Source organism: Athalia rosae, chromosome 2 (assembly GCF_917208135.1).
Source record: "Athalia rosae chromosome 2, iyAthRosa1.1, whole genome shotgun sequence".
NCBI lineage: Eukaryota > Metazoa > Arthropoda > Insecta > Hymenoptera > Athaliidae > Athalia > Athalia rosae.
The window spans coordinates 14,459,294-14,482,328 of record NC_064027.1 but is presented as its reverse complement, the minus strand read 5'-3'; the positions used below and the strand labels follow the sequence as shown (position 1 = coordinate 14,482,328).

Sequence of the window (23,035 nt, the reverse complement as noted above, 5' to 3'; positions counted from 1 at the left end):
ACGGTCATTCGAAACGAACGATACGGAAGTTACGGACGGTAACGGTGGTAACATTCATAATTACTCCCTACTGCAGTTCTATATTCTTCATCCACCTTTCAAGTTGAGAACCACCGACGAATCGTTATGTGCATATGTATACATAAATGTAACACACATATATAGATACCGCAAAGCGGCTATGTACGCTCAGCAATGATAATTTTTGGCTCCATTATTACGGCTCGGTGCAAGACTAAAATGAACGAGTTCAGGTCTCTTTGATGTACTGCACATTATGCTGTGTATACTTATAGTTTCACATTGAACGGTGTAATTATATTTACCACAAATTGCGAAGAGCGGAAATGAAGTCGGAAGACGTGTTACCGTGAAAAATATACATCTCGAAATAATTTACCGCGGTGTTCAAATCAGCGAATCCTGCAATTCAAGTATTCCAGGACCTTGAGCCTTATTGCCAATAGAAAGCTCTAGATACTGGGCTGCATGCACACTGCAATATCCTTGATTTTGTTGCCCTGGATGTATACCGTAAAGATTTTATTTTTATCACGCAATGATTCCAAATATTAATTATATCCGATGAGGAAATTATATGCATGTTGTAGGTATACTATAATACATAACAGTTATTTGTACAATGAACTGCACAACTCATATGGTAAAAGCGTATTATGTTACTGCATCCGATTCGCAGGTATGAGTAATGATAGAGTAAATCCGATTTTACTGTCGTTCTGATGTAGATGTCGAATGAGGGGCGATTCAAAGATTACATCGATCGTAGTTTCGTATACTACAAAAATCTTATACGGTCATATATAATTTACATAATAGTACAGATCGATCGCATGTGGGTGAGTAGGTTTCTCTTGGGAATTATTTTTAGTTACCATTCTGGATATCGGCTGAGTATTTTTTTTTTTTGGTATATACTTGTATGTATCGTTTAAACTTTTGTGTGAATAACGTGTATAAAAAAACACACGAGCTTTTAATACACGAAATCGTGATTACGGCATGCTTCGTGACTCCTTATCTCATTTACACTTTGTTTTTATTTTACTATAATAACGTGCGGTGCAGGTATAATGTATATATACCTCAGGTAGCTGAGAAACTGTTATCTGAAGTTCTCCGTAATGTAGGTGTAACAAACGTTTTCCCTGCAAAGCGAATCAATCTCATGTATACAATTTACTGGTTGTAAAATGATTTTCAATACTAATAATGATAATTATGAACATTTCGAAATAGCGTTGGTGTAAATTGTATTGAACTTAAGCGTAGATCGTATAGAATTCTAAGATCGCAACTAGAAAGAAATAAACGCCTATTAACCTGCAATTGAAACACTGCACCATGAGCGAATATACTCCACATTTTCCCTGTATTCCGTAGATATTGTAGGCATGCCTGTATGCCTCATACGTACGTACGTACGTGGATGGACGGTACGTACGAAACATTTCCAAGGCTTCTGGCGGTAGAAGCGAAGGTCTCCCGCATCTTGTTTACACTTAGTTAACCTAATCTCTCCTCAGACCTTTTCTGCTTCCTCTAAGATATTCTATTAACTTCGTACGTATAACGTACCTGTACTCGCTGTACTGCAACGACGATGATTAACTCGTCCCATTTCCCAGAGGAGATTAATACCGCTTACAAAATATGTTTCAACTCTCGCGAACGGATATTTTGATGACTATACAGTTTCGCGACACGTCATCGCCGGATCTGAAGAATCGATCTTCTCGGAAGTATGGTACGACCGTTTTTACCTGACGCAGACGTGACCCTGAGGCCCAAAAATTCTTTGGCCCAAAAAATGTGACGTCAGATAAGACGGGGGAAAACCACCAGATCCTCATATCGCGACGCCCAAAATTATTCGCGTCGTAACGAGAGCACGAAATGTCATTGAGTGCAGGGTTGAATTCTGCAGTCTAAGAAGAAATATTGTTGAGACAGATCAGCGCTATAAAGAGAATGAAAAAAACTGTAAAAGTCAGAAGCTGTGCCGAGGCTGAGGTCATTTTCCCAGACCTTTGGGATGACCCGTGAAATGCGGAACCACCCCTATCGCGAGACCTTTCGCTCGATTATGTCTGCACGTATTTACGATACGATATAGTATAATAAAACTTATAGACGATTTAATTACGAGTCACCTAAAAGTGTACAAGTTACGCGTCGAAACTATCGATCATCGGCCAGCTATTACGTCATTTTACTCGTGTTACACCTGACACATGAATTTGGGGTGTTTCATTGATTGGCTTGCCCTTATTTATTATACGCGGTCTTCATTTGACGTTTCGACGTCACGAATGATGGAACTATCGAGGTCTATCAACGGCCGGAAAGGCGTAATCCAAAAGAAAGTCAGAATTACGAACATATACTTCAAAGATATCCGCTCGCAGATTTTTTAATTCTCTTATTGCGGTCCGCGACCGAATCCTTATAGTTGATCTTGTCTTATTTTACTTGTTAAAAAAATTCAAAACGGTTTTTACGGAGTCAAGGAACTCCAATTCTGTAACTCTATATATGTATATATCTTGGTAAACTTGCTGTTATTTCCACGCTCGAGTATATAATCCTTTATGATACCCTCCAAAGTTTCTCTATGTCTGCGCAGTTTTATAATAAAAAGCGGCCGCAGCTGCACTTCAGCTTAACGCGTTTCGTAATTGTTTCTATACTTCCGGTTTTTGAAAATCTTGCAATAAAAGTTTCTTATACCTACATAAGTAAAATGTGTACAATTTTATGTACCTGTACACCAGTCTGTACGTTTATAATTATATAATTTTTTATGTAAAAAACACGCGCGCGGTGCAGTTCTGAAGACGTTTTCTAACGCGTATATTTCACCCAGTCTGCACAGGAATTTATATATTTTATTCATTGTTTTGCTCGTATCTTGTATTCAATCTAATTGTAAGTACAATTAAGTGCAGCATAACGATCAACGATTAGCGTAGCAGTTTATTATTTGTAATTATATATCGTGTTATATAAATTGAGATATAAATATAAATTAATATACGAAAGAGTCAGTGACGTTAATTAATTATCTATAGACTTTTACTTGCGGGGAAATTTCGCTCACCTACATACATCCAATGTAGACATATTTTATTGTATATGTGCCATATGTAATCTGAACTCTCTTGAAATAGAAAAAGAAGAAAAAAATTAGCTTAAAAAATAATCATAGAGTTCATCTTCGGTGCAGCTGGTTTTTTTTTTTTTCAATAAGCACAGGTATGTAATAAACATAAATTCAGACATCATTGTGACTTGAATGAGCTTTTGCTGATCGATTTCATTACGCATATAGCTTATAGATCCGAATACATTACGGGAGCTCGCAACAAACGTAAGATCGAGGTCAATGCCCAGCTGACTACGTTATACGTACGATATGCATAATGCAATTAATAGTTTTTTATTGACGAAATTTTTTGTTAACCCAAGAAACGCGTTCCGTTTGATGCAACGTCTGCTGTGCCATGCACTTTTAGTATAAACCTCCTACGTATAATATTATATGTTTTAAGCCGTTGTGGGCGGATACACGCATACGCTTACGTTCTCTACGTATTCGTGTTCGTATTGTACACACGTATACACATATTGACGACCGAGAGAGACTCCGTGTCGTCCGGTGTCCCTAGCTGCTAGCCGTACAGTGCAGGTTCTGCGTTGGCATTATATCTATAGAGAAACCGCCTCGGAACCCGCGCGCGACGGCGTCTGCGTGAGAAGTCAGAAAACGGGTTCGGAGACTTCAATGCTTGTTCGGGTGCGTAGAACGCGTCATACCTATAACAACAAGAATATACAAACTTATATAAAACGTCACCGCTCATGCCCCTGGTCCCTGTATCTAGAAGTGTTGGTATTAATCATTAATTATTATATGAAAGAATGAAGATAAACCGCATATACGGTATAAGGAATTCATTTTCCGTATGAGAAATTACTCGACAAATACATCTTATTCCTTATACCGTACAGCAGTTATTAATTATCAATAGCGTGCCAATGATATGTATTATATCTCGCATTATGTACATTACAATATTAAATTCTATAAAATTATATCTGACTCTTGTACATATGTATACACTGATTATCAGAACGACCGAATGATGGAATTAGAGTACCTACGTAGACAATGAAATTTCGAATATTGAAAGTGAATGAATATTGTGGATCACGCCAAGGACCCTACTGACAAAAAAATACAAATATATATGACAATGCAAGTTGTCTTGCAGTAAAACGTGAAATTAGCACGCATCGTTGCGGATCGTTGTGTGCCAACTGTTGTTTTCTTAATATGGATATATAGGTATATACTACCTGAAGAAATGTGACGTCAGTTCCGGTATGGACGAGCTCTCGACACAGTCCGGTGTCTCGGTTTTTTAACTTCTCCTACTATTTTTCCCTTACAGGTATACCTGATACGTGTAGCGCATTGTTTTAGCTGTGTTGCGTTTGTACATAATGCCCAAGTCTTATCTCACGATCTATGTATACTCGATGGTCATGTTCAGATAAAACGTCGCAGACCCACACCGAAGCTATCTTCGTGTGTAATGACATATGTGCAGCCCGTTGGTATAGGTGTATAAAGGTGAATAGGTGAATCCTCCAGTTTCCCCGTGTAATATATACCTATCGTTTATCGAACGATTCCGCGTCGATGGACATCCTCAAGATTAACGGAGCCCAGAAACCGTTCGCCTCCCGAAAATTGGCGTAACTTCTCTCCTGGATCAGTGAACAAACGGAAATTTTTCGATGGTCTATACAAAGCGAACTATGCAAACTAGATAAAATCATGTGAAAATTTGAAAATTTACTGTTCAACGTGTTGAGGGTACCAGGTTCACGTATAGATTTGAAAGCCCTACTAGGTATATATAAAGTCGGTAGACTCTACATATACCCTAGGTAATTCTATAATTTCGTTCTAACAATCGATTTTTGATATGTAATACGTTGGCTGAAGAGGCTTTCGTATACATATATAGGCAAACTATATACATACATGTATAATGCAGCAGACTTAATTAGAAATGAACAAATCGTAAGGTTTCAGGAATAATGTGACTATTAAAAATGTTGGTCGAATGTAATAGATTGACGTAGGGGTGGCCCGGAGTATTTTTAGACGCGTTTTTTGTTTATTAATTATTTTATATCATGCATGTATTATGTGAACTCGTAGATACCTACGTATGATCAATGTGATTCCATACAGCATATGTAGGTACGTACATATTATATAGCTGTGTATAACTATGACCATAGGTAATACAATACTCTACGAATTATACATCCAAGGTATACTATACGTCTTGATGTTCCAACGACGATATTAAAGTTCCGTTAGTTTCGTGACTGTCGCCTGATGCATAATTTGTACAAAACTAACCGAGGAGTTGAGTATTGTACAGCGGGTGAAAAAGGGACGCGCGAGAATTCGTGATTTTATTAAACTCTCTTTTCTTTTTTTTGCTGTATGTGCGTCAGCAAATTTTGCTGCAGAAACGGAAATCTATGTATTTCCTATAATTCCGTTTAGTTTCAATTTTTTTTATAAGAGTGTTTTAATGTACGGTATATACAGCTTATAGCATACGAAACGTATATACCTGTAATACCTTCAGTTCATCCTTGAATCGTTATAGAGAAAATTGCGAGATCGCTATCTCTGGAATCCAAAGTACCTGCATAACGTTATACGTGTTTCCATATAAACTACTAGATCACTTTGAGTCAGATAAGGAAACCATTGCATATACCTACATGAGTAGCTGCACAATAAACATGCATATATACGTAACGTAGGTAAACATCGATCACATATAGGTATACATGCGGGTATTATATGAATTTCATATATTTGATTGCTGCAGTTCAGTGTTTCCGAACAATTCTAGTTTTGCTGATGCAGGTAGATCTTTCGTTGAATTATCAAAATTCTGATTTTTGTTAAATTTGGCGAACCGATCACAGTCCTTTCTCTGTTTTTATCGGTTATCTTTCCACTTCGTTGTTGCGCTCATCCGGTCGTATGAGGTGTATAATGTAGTTATGTGGTTTTCCTTGTTTTTAATTTTTTGTCTTTCTCCAGCTTTACGGCTCCATACACATCATGTTCCAGTCAGTGAGATCGAACTTTAGTTATTTCGCAACTACCACAATTAATGGCGGGACGAATATATTAGCTAGAGAATACATATCTTATTATTGCAATCATCACTTTTCTTGAATACCATACCTCGTTATGTTATTCAAGAATTTCTCCGTTTTTTTTTTTTATGTAAACCTACGTCTCAGTCATTCTATTACGTAATATAGAATACCCTTTGTGAAATCAGTTTTCATTTGAAATTTTTTCTTAGAAATAATTTTATAATTTCAAATTAGCCATATAACGTACGAAGACTAATGTGTTTTAACGAAGACCCGCGAATTATAGGCGCGACGATTTTATTTATATATATAAATGTATGCTTTAGAATTTTCGGTGAATATATTATATACATCGAAAAGCAAGACAAGATAATCTCGTCACCGTCCACTAATTTGGAAAATAATGTATAATTAGCCGCTTAATTATTTAGTCGATTTGCCAACTTTCTCTATAGACCTACGTCAATTAGATTTCGATCATGCAGCTGACTATCTGCTCATATTTCTATAAGAATCAATTGACATAATACCTAATCACGACCTGCGCCGCCGGATATAAATTATGATTGTTAGCTGTAAATGTTAACATCAATGGACATGAAGGTTGAGTTCTCATCGTATATCCTTACTTGGTCACATACCTATGTTCGTATCTTCTGATGGAACTTATACGATTGGACATGTGTATATCTATGATATAAAGATTCTGCACACGTTCGAATTGTATGAGTCGTGAATTAGTGAACATCAATTTTATATATGTATGTAGGTATTCGTATGCGTGCAGTATTTTGTACGTATTGTTGATACGTAGAAATAAAGAGGAAGACGCATGCACAAAGCACACGTTATCATAAATTGAGATGCGTATGAATATACCTACTCGCAGAGCTGCTCCGGTGCTCACGAAGCAATAAGTTATGAATGCTCACGTACCTACTCAACTGAAGGCAGTCGCATTCGAAACACACATATGACGTTGTTAACGTAAACTGAAACAATAAATTTTTCTCACTTTATTTCCCATCGGATTTATCAGTTTTTCATATGATGAGCCAGCACTACCCCACGTCTTATAGTTGCCCTCACTTTATTATCAACGATAGGAACTGAAAGAATGTAATTAGGTGTATGAATCAATGTGGCGCAAACAGAATTCGTGATGTCTCTTCGCATTTTCTAATTTATTTTTAAATCTTACAGTTTTTACTGCTTTGGTGACAACCACTCACGAGGCACCCCAAGACGTTATTGGATACGACACAAATGACAACACTCGTGAAGCATATTTTAATGGCTCTGCTTTTCTGAGGCTTGCATCAACTATTTCTGTACACCGGCACAGTGGGCTGAGTTTTAGAACGTGCGATGGTGGAAAATTGTTCACACAACATTTTGGTTCGGACTTCATAAGCCTGGAAGTCACTTCGGAGGGATTGTTGTTCCTGGCTTCTATCAATCAGCAACGATACGAGGCGAAACTGAACGCCAAACTATTGAATAATGCTTGGTATAACGTGAATCTGTTATTCAGGTTGGGCAATTTCACCCTCAGTGCTGCTGGGCATACACAGGTAAATTATTTGACCTTCGAGACTCATGTCCCGATCAAAGCGTTCATCTTCTCGTCTAACTCTGTACATTCAACCATGCAATTATTGTTATTTTCAGGTGATTGCCAATGCCACGTATAACTCAGCTGTCTTGATGCTACCAGAATACGACGAGAACGGACCTCTTATAATTGGCGAAGGCTTCAAAGGATGTATCTTACAAGGACCTGGTATTTTATTCCGACGAAACGAGACTATCAATAGCGGAGCTATTTTCGGAGCATGTCCTTTGGAATCCAAAGGCTGTAAGTTTTCCATTTAATTCTGATCACAAGGTTCAAGAGTACATCATAATATGTTTTGTTACTTTTGTTTGATCTACTGTACACAGTTCACATGCTCACGTAGACCACACTTTGCCTTAAGGCGTTACGAAATGAACTTACATTCATCTTGGTGCGTATATGAAATAAATGCGCCTTGATAAATATCGACTAGTAATTTTAGTGTATCAGTGACAATTCCGCAGTTATACAAAAAAACAACACGATTCATCTCAATCTATCACAGTTGATGTGGTAACGAAAAATAGTATTTTATGACCCTAATTATCACTATGGTAACCCTTGGCGCCGTTAATCCTTTCGACAATCATGAATTAATTCATTCTCAAGTCATCTTCATGGCTTTGTCAATGTTATGTACCTACCCTGAGGTGAAGAGTCGAGCGATGTCATGCTATATTTGCTCTGTTCTACTTGTAAATGATTATTGTTTTTGTGATATTATAAATGCAAATTTGTCCTAAAATGTGTGAATAGGAGCAGATTTATCGGATGAAAACTTATAAAAATTACAACTCTAATATCGATGAGAATCTCTCCTACAGTTAATAATTAGTCCGTCAAGTCTCGGATAAAACACCGAGCAATGCGATGTGAGTTCAGTTTCATGATATTCAAGTTTATCAACCTATTAAAGTAGAAATTTTCAACTACTTATTATCAGTGAAAACTCAAAACACAGTATGCGTATTAAAAATCATTATTGCAGAAAATTCAGATAACTTTGGACTGCTGAATAGATTTTAGTGAATTTTAGGCTCGTCGTAAATAAGATTTACAGCTGACCTATGAGAATGACAAATGGATGACCCTACCGATGATATCATCAGAAATTTTGTTTTTGGAGTTTGAAGACACTTAGTTAGTACCACTTGAACACCTTTGACATCGAAATGCGTGCAGGCTAGCACTCATTTTGTTTTTTAGACTCGAATACCTACCTATTCAATTCCATTAACGAATAGTCATTGAAATTTCCAAGCTACTCGATGTAGGCTAGTTGTGTGGTGTGTGCATGGCATTGCATTATATTACAGGTGGTCCACATAGCGCCGGTGGCCTAGCGGCATCAACTGTTTCCTCATCAGACTTCTGCCATCACGAACCATGCATGATGCATGGAACCTGCGTCTCTCGACAGGATCGCTATGAGTGCCATTGTTACGCCCGGTACTCGGGCAACAACTGTCAAATCGATAATGGTAGAGTTTGCTGACGATCTTTTATTTGTTTTTTGCTCTGTTGTTTGGAGATAGTTTCTCTCATTTTAGCATCATCCGTCTTTTTATGAAATATAATTTGCTCGATTGAATGTTGTGTTGCGGTCCTCAAAAGCCTCAAGTTATAGGAACAAACTTGAGAAGATTGCAAATGTTAATGATCGAATATTCAATTGTCTGACTAGTTGTTCTTTGTCAGGCAGCTGTGTTCAAATTTTTATTTCACCAAAGATCGCTAATATCTTCACGATATAGATATTCATGTGCTGTCTCCAAGTTCAGATAGATTATAGGTGGGCCTATGGATTTGAGCATTCCAAAATCACATTAGGGTTGCGGAATGTGAATATAACTGCATTGATAATCTGTATTTATTGCATATTGTCTGAATATCGATACCGCAATACCACTGCTTATTACGTTGCTTAAAAATCCTTCGCTACACTAACAACAAATATGCATGTTATTCTAAAGTATTTTGAGATACTAATTTTATTTCCTTTGCTGTTCATGGCTCAAGATAAACATTATGAGTTCTATGTACATAAAGTACACTAAACCATGAAATCTTGAACCTTTCATAAAATTTGGGGTCATCGTATGTATTGAAAAAAAAAAATATATATCACTCTTTCAAATATGGGGCATTCCACGCCACCTTTTCCAAAATATTTTTTGAACGTGATGAAACTTTTTCGACGACAATCAGTTCATTTCCTCTAATTTAACCCCTGTGAAGTTTTGAGAACTTTGCAAAATTCTAAACATGGAGAGTTTTAAGAAAAATGAAATTGAAATCTTCAAGACGCGTGATCGTGGTCATGTATCTTGTTTATAACAAAATGGATCATTTCGCGTCAAAGTACGAAAGAAATTCTATCGTATATGTAGTTTTAGCAATTTTTTACTCCGGTTCCACCGGGGTAGAATTATTGAAAATTCGCCATTCTTACCATGGATCGTAGTTTTTGGAAATTTTGACTTTTTGCGTTAATAAGTGGTCTGAACATAATTTCTGAGACCCTCAAGAAATCGAAAAAGTTTCATTAAGTTCAAAAAACATTTCAAATAAAGTGGCCCAGTTGACGTCGATTTTCCCATATATAGGCTGAAATTCTTCCAGGCTTATTCAGCTTGTCATGTAGAATATTGTTCATTATTTCAGGTCCTCCGTGTCTCAGTAGTCCTTGTCGAAACGGTGGGATATGCTCTGAAGATTCAGATGGCAATTATAGCTGTAGCTGCACTCCAGGATTCACTGGAACGTTTTGTGAATCGCAGCTAGGAGTCAGTTTGTGTGAACTCAATCCATGCAAAAATGACGGAGTGTGCTTCGCTTTGGCAGATAGTGAATACAGATGTGAGTGTAACCCTGGATGGTCGGGCAAAAATTGCGAAGTCAATATCAATGAATGTGCATCAAATCCTTGTAAGCATGGAGGTACATGCATTGATGGTATAAATAATTATACCTGTCGTTGCGACAGGACAGGGTGAGTAATATTATTATTTTCAGAGAATCAAAACTTGGTCACGTGAAATTTGGCATACACTTTTTTGATTGATTTTCTCGATAATCATCATTCTTGATCATCGATCAACTATATAATCTCATCAACTTGATGCATTAAAAAAAAATCAAATTGGCTCTGTAAATTTTTGTCATATCAATGACATATTTGATTATCCAAAGACTAAATCCAGTGCTATTTTCATTCAGGTATCGAGGTTTCAACTGTGAGCTAAATATCGACGAGTGTTTGCATAATCCATGCTTGAATAATGGCGAATGCTTTGACAATTATGGAGGATACATTTGCCGGTGTCCTTTGGGCCTTGAAGGTCAGAATTGTGAACTAAACTTGAATGAATGCTTATCCAGCCCTTGTCTTAATGGAGGAAGTTGCATTGACGAGGTTGGCAGTTATCACTGTAATTGTTTGCCTGGTTTTACGGGTCCGCACTGTGAATTACACGGGCTTTGTGAAAATGCTGCTTGCCCAGCCACTAGCATTTGTATCGAAGATATCCACGGAGCTCAGTGTGTATGCAAACCTGGATTCATGGGAATTCCACCAAATTGTACAGTCAATTTTTGTGCCAGCAATCCATGTACAAACGGAGGTACCTGTTCAAGTAATAAAGATGGATTTAACTGCACATGCCCCTCAGAGTGGAGAGGTGAGTTTATCATTGGGTATTTTTACATCAGTTTCTCATTGAAAGACACAAAAATGCTCCATTCTTCAGTTCCGCTTCATTTCAAAATTGCTTGATTTTATTGTCTTGTTACACGAAATCTCGGTATGTATCGTCCATCATGTTTGTGTCTTCATTTTGGTTTTTAAAGACACTCATCATTTCGTACTGAGATTACTTCATTATTTTCAATGTTACCCCTTTTCTATATGTATAACTGTCTACATCTTGCATGTAGTGTTTGTCTATTGCATATTTGTGACTTGCGTGTTCTGTGTTGTGTTGTATTGTGCGGACGTTAGGATCAACATGCACTGCACCTGCTTCTGATTGGTGCTCGGCATGTCTGAATGGGGGTACCTGCATTGAAACCATCCGTGGTATCATGTGTCAGTGCCCTAGATTTTGGACAGGACCTCAATGTGAACAACAAACCACCTGTAGAGACATGCCTTGCAAGCAAGCATCTGCTTGCCATGATTATGTAAGTAATTGAGGCTCTCTGAGCTACTGACAATCCAATTTCATCCTGATGCAACGACCGATTTGTTTTTCACTCCAATATTCACAGTATCAAGTTCATTGATCATTGAATTCGGATTTGATAATTGGTCAACGGCTATTAATATGTTAACAAATACACTTATTGTTATTTTCAATTTTTGTCATCGGATTATTAGTTCGAACTTGATAAATACACGTGATTGCTGTTAGTATAGAAAATATTGAACTGGTTCGTCTGTCAAGCATGAAATATGGTGTAGAGTATTTTTAAAGTACTACGCATACTTCTTCTCACAATCCATTGTTGTTATGCACCAATCAGCCAGGCGGCTATTATTGCAATTGTGACCCTGGATGGACTGGACCAGAATGCTCGATTGATTTGGACGAATGTGCAAGTGATCCTTGTCGAAACGGTGCCACTTGCATCGACGAAATGAATAGTTACTACTGCCAGTGTCTGCCTGGCTATACTGGTAAATGAAATATTTCGTGTCCTTTTTTTCTGTGAATGGCTGACATACTTATCTCCATTTGAAGTTAGTCTCTGTTAGTAAAACGATGTTGATTAATCAACATAATATTCAACAATTCTGATGCATGATACGCAGCTGAAATCAAATTTGAAAATGGACAAATGTCGGAATAATGAATAACTCCTAATTTTTCCAAAAAGCATGTGTGGCTTACTATACCTAACATTCTTCTAAGAACACTATGTCTGTTTCTTCCAATACTTTGGCATGAATGGATTTTGACTTTGTACTCATTGTTAGTTCATACTTGGTTCACTACTTTTTGATGTTAAATGTTATTTTTCTAATGTTTTGTGTATGTTGCATTTCAATTGCTCATGGCCTCATGGAGTTGACTAGTTCATCTAGTTGACTATTCTCATGAAACTATAATCATTTGTAAGAAGTTCTTTTGTAAAAATTTACCATAAAATGATACGAAATTATACTTTCCATCAGGGAAAAACTGTCAGATTAACATTGACGAATGCCTTTCGCAACCTTGCCAAAACGGAGGAATATGCATCGACCAAATCAATGGATATTTTTGTAATTGTACCCGTGATTTTATGGGGGACTATTGTGAACAAGAGTACGACGCTTGTGGTATCAACCCCTGTATGAACAATGGTACCTGCACTCTTGTGGCCAGATCAAGAAGAGATTACGTTTGCGAGTGTCTTCCAGGATTCGAAGGAAAGATTTGTGATATCGATCTTGATGACTGTGTCGATGCCAAATGTCCGGATGACCAGATTTGTATTGACGGAATTGCTGGTTACGAATGTAAATGTAGAGATGGATACATTGGTCCAAATTGCACTTTAATTGTTGATCATTGTGCAACGAAACCATGTAACAATGGTACCTGCACTGATCTAGGTGATAAATTCAAATGCGATTGCAACGATGGATATACTGGTAAAGATAATTCATTACATTTGCAGAACATCAATTTCGTCATGAGGTTTTCACCAACTACATATATGCTGCAGTCGGCAATCGTTAATTTGACTGTTTATTTTTTCTAGGAGTGCTTTGTGATAAAGACATAGACGAATGCGAAATACTGGGGAGTTCCTTGTGTAATAACGGTATCTGCATTAATAAAGATGGTGGATACAATTGCTTTTGCCGACCCGGGTTCTCGGGAGATCATTGCGATATGGATATTGACGAGTGTTTATGTAATCCTTGCAAGAATAATGCAACCTGCGTTGACAGAATAAACTCCTTCGAATGTCGATGTCCATTGGGATATTCCGGAAAAACATGCGACATAGATGTGGACGAATGCGAAAGCAATCCGTGTTTGAATGGTGCAACCTGCGTGGATAACGTTGCAGCGTACATTTGCGTATGTTCGATTGGTTTCACAGGATACAATTGTGAAACAAATATTGATGATTGCAAGTCATCGCCATGCCTGAATTATGGTGAATGCATCGATGGAATAAATAATTATACTTGCAATTGCGCTAATACTGGGTTTGAGGGCTTTCACTGTGAATCCAATATCAACGATTGCCTATCAGCACCCTGTATGAACGGTGCCACATGCACGGATGATATAAAGACTTATAAGTGCGAATGTTATACCGGATACACGGGCCCGAATTGCGAAGTAGACATCAATGAATGTGAGAGTTCTCCCTGCCAGTTCAATGGTACCTGTCTAGAAAGATCAAACAGAGAATTGTACAAAAGTGACGCTTTAACATTGCCAGCAATATTCACGCAAAACTTTAGTTATGCAGATGCTAGTGGGTAAGTATTATGATTCAACAACTGGTGATTTCTGATTACAATATCATGTAATTTCTATGAATGAATTTTCAGGTATGAATGCATTTGCGTACAAGGTGTAATGGGTCGAAATTGCGAAACTAATATCGATGAATGTCAGAGTAATCCATGTTTGTCTGGAACATGCATGGATAGAATTGGTGGATACAAGTGCGAATGTGATGAAGGCTTTGAAGGAGATCATTGTCAAAGCGACATCGATGAGTGCAAAAGGTATTCACCATGCGAACATGGTATATGCACAGATGGGAGAGCAGATTACTTTTGCACATGTGAGCCTGAGTTCGGTGGGAAGAATTGTTCAGTGCCATTAATCGGTTGCCAAGGCAATGCCTGTCATAACGGTGGTACTTGTTGGCCATACCTGATTGACGAAACTGAGCATAGGTTCAACTGTACCTGCCCCAATGGATTTCATGGAGAGATATGTGATAATGTAAGTATAATATATGTTTAAGCTTTCATGGATATTCATATCATACTAAATTTACCATTTTTTGTTCATTTTTCAACGACCTAAGGAATTGGTAAATACCAAAATGAATCATAATTATAGACACCGCGCTGATATATCATAAATTACAACCAATATCGTGTTTGGCAGATGTAAATACGTAGAGTTTAATTCATTTGTTGTAGTACTCGTACATAAAGTGCTATGTATTTTTGTACTTCTTATTATTTCAACAATTTTATTAGATTATTTTAACAACTAAGGTAACAAATGTCATTTTTCCTCCTCTCCGTCAGATAACGACTATGTCACTGCGAGGCAGTTCTTATGTTATGGTGAACACAACTCGAGATGAAGGGTACGACATACAGTTTCGATTTCGAACGACTCTTCCTAACGGTCTGATAGCGATGGGCAAAGGCTCCACATTTTATATCCTGGAACTAGTCAATGGGAAGCTAAATCTGCATTCCAGTATCTTGAACAGATGGGAAGGCGTATTCATTGGCAGTGGTCTAAGCGACTCTAATTGGCATAAAGTGTTTGTTGCCATAAACACAACCCACTTAGTTCTATCTGCTAATGAAGAGCAAACAATTTATCCTATTAATCTAAATGAAGGAAACGCTAGTCACACATCTTTTCCAACTACTTTCATTGGTGGTACAATAAGTTATCTTAGCGGATTGGCACATGGCCCACCATTCTTTGTTGGCTGCACTGAAGATGTTGTCATCAATAGCGAATGGGTAAACATTCAACTCCATTGCATTTTTCTCATATGAAGAATAAGATACCCTTTCAGTTATGAATATGTTTTATGTAAAATTTTGTTTCAGATATATACTGGACTAACGTCCAAAACGGTTTTCATGGAAGACGTAGAACCAGGCTGCCCCCGTGAAGAACAATGTGCGCCAAATCCTTGTAAAAACGGCGGTCATTGCACGGACAGATGGAGAGATTTCTCCTGCAGATGTGAGCGTCCGTATCTTGGCCATACATGCCAATACAACATGACAGCTGCCACTTTTGGATATCAAAATATTACCGATGGTTATGTGACAGTGAAAGTAACTGATATGGCAAGGCGTGCCATCAGGTCCATTGTAGATATATCAATGTTTATCAGGACCCGACAGGACACAGGCGATATCTTTTATTTGGGATCTGAATCTAGTACACAGTTTGATGGAAAACAAGAAAAACCTTACATTCGTGCCCTTCTTGAACACGGAGAGTTGTTAGTGAAAATACAGTTCAATGGATCAGAGGCATACGCTGTCGGCGGTGTGAAATTAAATGAAGGAAATTATCACTTGATTCAAGTTGTTAGAAACGTGACTCTGGTGCAAGTTAAAATAAATGGAACTGAATATTTCCGAAAGACAATTGGAGCTACAGGGCAATCGAATGTGACGGTTTTGTATTTAGGAGGTTTGCCTCAGACTTCCAGATACAGTAGACAAGCCGATAGTCGCCAAATGGAGGTGCAACAATCACCTCAAGTCAATTTTAAAGGCATAATACAAGATGTGCAAATATCAAACGGATCCAAAACCATGGTAGTTGAGTTCTATCCACTGACTGCAAAAGATATACCCACACCAATTGAATTTGGATCAGTCTCATTCGACAGGACAAAAGTTTTGGAGGGTGTAGTTTCTGATCCTGTTTGTACTAGTAACCCGTGTTATCATAACGGTACGTGTCATGTGACATGGAACGACTTCTGGTGCAAGTGTCCAAGAGGATACACAGGAAAAATGTGTCAAGAAATGGAGTTTTGCCAACTGCAAGATTGTCCGACTGGATCTAAATGCCAAAATTTAGATGATGGATATGAATGTGTGGCTAATGCTACTTTCAATGGAATTAATGATATGTTCACTTACTCATACAGACAGTCTGAAGAGCAGAATATGACAGAAACGATGATCGACAGTATTGAAATCACATACCGTTCAAATACTGGTGGTGTATTGATGCATATAGCCCCCAAAGAAGGTGGTCAAAGTTTTGCAGTATCTGTGTTCAGAGATAACATAACGATATCGTGGAATTTAGATACCAGTAATTACGGGACATTGTCATTTGGGAAAAACGATCCAGATGGGAATTGGACGTCAATTGTGATTAAATTAAACAATGATTCTATCGAATCAGGATATGCGAACTCGAATGAAGAAACAATACCACATTATAGTCCAAACTTTAGTTTTTCCTTATGGTATGAACTATTGTCCAGTGGGACAGTAAGTTTGGGCGGTCTTGCTGGTGAAATGTCGGACATCAATAGTTATGTAACACTTGGAACAGAAAATATCTATGCAAGTGGAGTTACCATCGATGGAAATTCAGTTGATTTTCCCCATCCTATGCTGACAACTGCAATCCCACTCCAAAGCATGATCTCAGGTAAATTATTTCAAAAAATGTACGTGAAAAGCTAGTTTTGATTGAATCCAATATTTTTCAACTAGACTATGACCCACAATTCGAACAAAGCACATATTTTGTATTGGTTTCCGAAATTTAAGCTAATTGTTACAGGAAACAGTGCTAACTTCCCAATTTTCTTTTTAGGAGATGCCTTCAAAGGTTGTCTAGGTGAAGTTAGAATCGGTTCGATGCTGTTGCATTATTTCAGTTACGATGAAGTGTATCGTAACGCTAATTTCACACCATCAGAATATCTTGCCTTACAAGTAGCAGATAATGCGTCAAGCTATGAAAATATTGGCTGTCGATTATGTTTTGACAATGATTGTCAGAATGGAGGTCACTGTTTGGATAAATCTAATAGTTATATATGTGATTGTTTACCTGGTTATGCAGAGGATAATTGTTCTGTGGATATAGACGAATGTGCCGATAACAGGTGTAAGAATGGAGCAACCTGCGTGGATGCTGTGGCAAATTACAGTTGCGAATGTAACAATGGATGGCAGGGTTGGCAGTAAGTAATAGAGGCTGCTCGTTATTCTATAGCCAACATGAATTAATGTGTTAAAATGAATTCAAATACCTGACTCTGCGCATATTTTTCAGTTGCGATGAAGATATCGATGAATGCATCGGCGTAAATCCTTGTCAACACGATGGTAATTGTGTGAATCTTCCTGGTTCATTCTATTGCGAATGCTCAGAGCAATTCACAGGTGATTTGTGTGAAAGCTTTAAGCTGATTACATGTGAAAATCAACCTTGCAAGAATGGTTCCACTTGCACTGATGTAGTAAACACAAAGACTGGGAAGAACTTTACATGCAATTGCATGTCAGGCTACGAAGGATTGTACTGTGACACTCCATATTGTTTTGGTAATAAGTGTCAGCATGGTGGAAGTTGCGATTTTCTCTACCAGGTAATGAATTAGCAGAATTCAAATCACATTTCAACTGCTATCACATAACATATCAGCTTCATCGATTATATTTTCTTTGAACAGACTCCTCGGTGTACCTGTCCTGCTGGTTACATTGGCGAGTATTGTGAAACGGATAAAGACGACTGTGCGGCAGATGAAAATGGCAATTTGCCTTGCAAGAATGGAGGCAAATGCACCGATCTTGTAAACGGTTACACATGCGATTGCTTGGGAACAGGGTTTTATGGTTCTGACTGTTCAATAGATGTTGATGAATGTACAGAATCAGATCACCCTGTAGATTGCGGGAATGAAAAAGGGCAGTGCCATAACTTGCCTGGAAGCTACGAGTGTATCTGTCAGATCGGATATTGCGGTCATAACTGTGGGGTTTTGGATCCATGTATTGAAGTAAGTATATCAAATTTTATTGATTTCGTTTTTGCACTCCATTTCAAGTACTAAAATGTTGAATTCTGTTTCAGGAACCTTGCCAGAACGAAGGGACGTGCACTTGCCTGGGTGATTCTGGTTACACCTGTCACTGTACTTCTGATTATACCGGACACAATTGTACAGAGGTGAGTTGCGATACTGTGATAACAAGAAAGATGATCGAAACAATTACTTGATAACAACATGATTGAACTTTATTTTCTTCAGCGTGAGCATTTTCTGGGTAGTCAAGCACTGGATATCGCTGTGATAGTTGGTCCCATTGTGGGATGCTTGCTTTTGATAGGTGCAGGGTCTTTGATAGCACTTTTTATGATGGCTCGGAAAAAACGTGCAACACGTGGAACGTATAGCCCGAGTGCGCAGGAGTTCAGTAATCCTAGAGTAGAGATGGACAATGTAATGAAACCTCCACCGGAAGAAAGATTGATCTAGGATCTAGTGTATCCAAAATTCAACGTCAGTTAAACCTAGTCCCCTGAATAAGTTATTAACTGTATTACTCCACAGCCACAAAGAGATTTTGTAAGCATTGCTGTTATCGTGAGATCGAGTGAAAGTTGAGATGACTTCCAAAAGCTTAACTGAGTCGCAAACAATTTCACTTGGTGAAATGAACAGAATACATTCCGTGATTGTAAATTTATGTGTACATAAAGTAGACAGGCATTCTTTTCATCAGAACTCATGCAACTAAGAAACTGGGTTAAGACGAAAAATTTCTACATTGCATTCTTCATTGAATCACATTTTCACTTCCTCACCAGGCAAATGTAAGGAAGTTGTGGATTTCCAGTTAGCTAGAATAGGAATATTATAGGATGTTCAGAACAACTGATGGAACGCATATCTTTCAGTCTTCAGAACATTTATACGTCTAACACCAGTTGACTGTGAGGCTGACTGAAGATGTGCAACGACCAGCTGATCTTGGCTAAAAATATGAGCCCATTCTGTGAACCCAAGTGAGCTTGGAAACAATTTTGCCGTTTACGATAAACTGCATCCATAATTGCAGGAAATTGAAACTTTCTCCTACCTTCACCTCCGCTCGACTAGCGCAGCAAAGCTCATAAGGCTGGCTAACTTGTATCAAGTTCACGTATTTTTTTACTATCATTATCATGTGCTGCGGAATGAAATCTCGATATATCAGGTATGAAATATAGATATCTTTTTTATTATTTCTGAATTTGAACATGGCTCGTTATAAAAATGCAAATTTTCTATGATTGGCAAAAATGACAATAATAACATAGATCAATTTTTGTGAACTAGTATTATGAAAAAGCAATGGCAATGGTATGCATCGATATAATTGTGAGTGCACTTTTTGGTTGGTTCGTATGTGTGCTTAGTATGAAATCAACAGTAATACCCAAACTCAAGAAATCCATTCAAAGTGTACTTAAACAATGATAAGTGTCCTTAATATCGAATAGTTTATTCAATATCATTAAGAAAAGCCTCTAAGTATAATGTGACCCGTCCAATTAGTGCCTAATGTATTTAGAAACATTCTATGAAGCCTCTGTAATATACATATATTATGTGGAGAAAAATTATTTTAATCATTCCCGACAATTGACTCAATTAGAAGATCTCTGAAGCATAATTTGGTGGCTTGACCTAAATGTGAGCAATAAAAGCAAATATATAAGTGAAGAATTAGGAATACTAATATCATCAACAATAACAACAATAGTAGTAGTAATAACAATATCAATAAGTATAATCTATTTATAAATGGTATGAAAGTACTCAAATCATATAAATGCATTTTATTTTGTCTGACGGGCCTGAGACGTGTTTTGAAACGGCATTTTGTTAATTTTTGTAAATATTGTAGATTATAAGTTATGAATATAGTGATTTTTTTATTGATAAGGTTTCTACGTGTATGTAGTATTCGACATTGAATGTATCATTTGGTATGTAAAATTTACCATGACGACCAAAGTAATTGTAGTGAAATCTTTTGTTAACTTGAGCTAATTTTTCTAGTGCAACAAACTATAAATTAAGTGAAATGTATATGATTTAGGTAATGAGTGTCATCGTTGTTATACAAACATAACTAACGAAATTTGTTCTGACCAGTTCTACTGCAACCAGGTATAGCATTTTTTTAATAACTTGGAACTATTGCAAGTACAGAAAAAAATCAATTATACTTTTCTGATCCACGTAGTTTATTTTAACTCCAAGTTACGGCATTCTTTTCTTTGAGATCTGATATGATTGATGGACATCAAGCTGACTGAAAACTGTATATTTCTACTCAAATGAGAACAGGTGACACTGTAAAAGTCGAGGTAAAAGAGTAGATAATTATCTCCACAAGTTAGACAGATTCATCTCTTCTTTTGGAGGCATGTAAAACCGCAATTAGATGTAACAAAATAAAATTGTATACTCATTTACACGCAAATGACTTTGTCACCACTTTAGTTTTTGCTTGAATGTTGATGGTGCAAAATTACAGATGCAATAACTGATGTGAGAGGTACGCAAAAATAAATGAAATGAACATGTAAAAATATTTATTTTTCATTTGAAATATTATCCAATATTCACATGAAAGTGAAACTAGAAAATAAATTAGAAGTTTTCTAACTTTTTTCAAATTTGTATGAAGCCAGATAAGACGAAAATTTTCAAGCCTACTTCACTTCGGTTTGAAATTGCTTTTAAATAAACTTTTTCACGTGCCATCACTTGAGTGATGGTAAAAGTTCAAAAATGATAAATACTTTAGCTATCTAGAAGGTATTATTTCAGTATTTACATTGCACTTAAAATGAATTCAACATATTAGTCTAGTCAAATAAGATAAAATATAGCTATAATGAATTTGATTTCTACATTAATTGAACGTTACACCCATCCAACACGCTTGCCATTAACTTTGGCTAGCTTGTTGCGTGATATTTTATCAAAGAATAAAAGGCCAGCTGCACGTTCGATACTTTCTGGAGGCACCTGTGAAAGAGAGCTATCCCTGAATATACGTTTCAAAAATGATAACGAGATTCATTAATTTGTTACAGACCTGAAAATTGGTGAGAGGTGTGGAGTCGTCAATTGGAACATTTGGCATTACAAAGGCCTCCATTTCTAATTTTGAATCTTTAGTCTCTCCAACAATTATTTTGTAGAAGTGCGTGGGTACAGCAACATGGTTTGTACCAATTACTTCATATCTAACATATTTTTTTCCATCTGCCTCTTTTCTGGCAGTATAATATTGGGTTGAAATTCAAGATCTTGACCACATTTCTTGTGACAAATCATGTCAGAATTTTACTCACTTGGGAAGATATAACGGTCCAGTGCAAACATACACATCAGTGTAAACATCGGTCATTTTTCGCACATACCGTTCTAGCCTATTCCAAGCATTTCTATTAAAACCAACACCAACTTGTGGTGCAATATTTGATAGATAAAATGTTTGTTCTACATGTTTTTGATGCGCTTTGTGATTTCCAGCTGCTGCTAAGTGACCACGATCATAACCACTGCGTTTGTAATCTGCATTGTCCGATCTCAATTTTTTTGGTAAGAATATTAATTTTTATCATTATTGAAACAGAACTCAGAAATTTGGACATCTCTCATATATCATGATTTCAAACCATGAAAAAGTACTTACAACTGAGGTCTACTTTACCTAAAGTATGGATGTATACTTTCATCAGGTAGAAACTCGCACTTGGATCTATCTACACCCTCATTGTACTTTACATTATCTTTGGAAAGATGCTCGAACACCCAGTGAGCAACTCTGTTGCGTCTATCGTACGATAGTACAAAATCATCGAATGATCTTACATGATCGAGACCAGGGAAACCAAATTTCATAATCTGTGAGATGATCAAGATAAGTTACAATTTTCTCTACTCTATTAGTACGAATGAGAATATGGACGTCTATCCCTCTTTTAAATAGGAATGTTGATGAATGATAATGATAAGTAACATGCCTGTGAGACTCTGGATGCAGTTGCTGAAAGGCTTGGTGTTACTGGTCCGACATTATTTTCCGGGGGAAGCATGGGAGTTGCAGCTGAAACTGTTCCGAAAATTGGAAGTCCGGGCATGTTTTTGATGCTTATTTCTGAGAGAAGACTAGTCTGGCTGTCTCGGTTTTGTCTGACGTGTTTCCATTTCTCGAAAAGTTGACCCGCGAACCAACCACCCAAACCCACACTCGTTAGTGCGGTTATCTTTAATACCATACCCGACGAAGTAGCCATTTCTTGAATTAGTTTATTTGCGAGATACTAATAGTGACAACTCCACACTCGGCACTAACCCTTCACCCTAAATTCAAAGCACTAGTGGCACCTGAATTCGTTGAGTAGCACGCTAGCAGACAACCGATGC

At 37.2% G+C, this 23,035-nt stretch overlaps 2 protein-coding genes across 4 annotated transcripts in view; one reads left to right on the top strand and one right to left on the bottom strand.

The window, feature by feature from the left end:
* The window catches only part of LOC105684835 (protein crumbs), a 27,166-nt gene extending 5,980 nt beyond the window's left edge, over positions 1-21,186 (top strand). Inside the window, exons 2-18 of one of the 3 annotated variants that reach the window (XM_012398492.3) lie at positions 7,429-7,799; positions 7,897-8,083; positions 9,160-9,324; positions 10,508-10,835; positions 11,063-11,523; positions 11,844-12,025; positions 12,368-12,521; positions 13,020-13,481; positions 13,592-14,327; positions 14,400-14,802; positions 15,117-15,569; positions 15,660-17,238; positions 17,407-17,779; positions 17,872-18,187; positions 18,272-18,601; positions 18,676-18,771; positions 18,854-21,186. In XM_012398492.3, the coding sequence (XP_012253915.2) occupies positions 7,429-7,799; positions 7,897-8,083; positions 9,160-9,324; positions 10,508-10,835; positions 11,063-11,523; positions 11,844-12,025; positions 12,368-12,521; positions 13,020-13,481; positions 13,592-14,327; positions 14,400-14,802; positions 15,117-15,569; positions 15,660-17,238; positions 17,407-17,779; positions 17,872-18,187; positions 18,272-18,601; positions 18,676-18,771; positions 18,854-19,081 (6,824 nt within the window). In that variant the 3' untranslated portion in view covers positions 19,082-21,186. The remainder of the gene's footprint in view (positions 1-7,428; positions 7,800-7,896; positions 8,084-9,159; positions 9,325-10,507; positions 10,836-11,062; positions 11,524-11,843; positions 12,026-12,367; positions 12,522-13,019; positions 13,482-13,591; positions 14,328-14,399; positions 14,803-15,116; positions 15,570-15,659; positions 17,239-17,406; positions 17,780-17,871; positions 18,188-18,271; positions 18,602-18,675; positions 18,772-18,853) is intronic. The other 2 variants (XM_012398493.3, XM_012398494.3) reach the window with 2 other exon arrangements.
* On the bottom strand, positions 21,175-23,035 carry LOC105684770 (endonuclease G, mitochondrial). Its single transcript, XM_012398397.3, has 5 exons — positions 22,633-23,035; positions 22,320-22,513; positions 21,958-22,194; positions 21,699-21,879; positions 21,175-21,628 (listed from the first exon to the last, which is right to left on the bottom strand). Exons 1-5 carry the CDS (start codon positions 22,903-22,905, stop codon positions 21,524-21,526), a joined length of 990 nt encoding a protein of 329 aa, XP_012253820.2. The 5' UTR covers positions 22,906-23,035; the 3' UTR covers positions 21,175-21,523.

Bases quoted from the DNA above. Each gene is read 5' to 3' on its own strand.
- LOC105684770 (XM_012398397.3), bottom strand. From the start codon at position 22,905: ATGGCTACTTCGTCGGGTATGGTATTAAAGATAACCGCACTAACGAGT. The intron at 22,195-22,319 runs GTAAAGTAGACC...AAAAAAATTGAG, and splicing joins AGTATACATCCATACTTTAG to ATCGGACAATGCAGATTACA. The intron at 21,880-21,957 runs GTGAGTAAAATT...TTATACTGCCAG, and splicing joins GGACCGTTATATCTTCCCAA to AAAAGAGGCAGATGGAAAAA.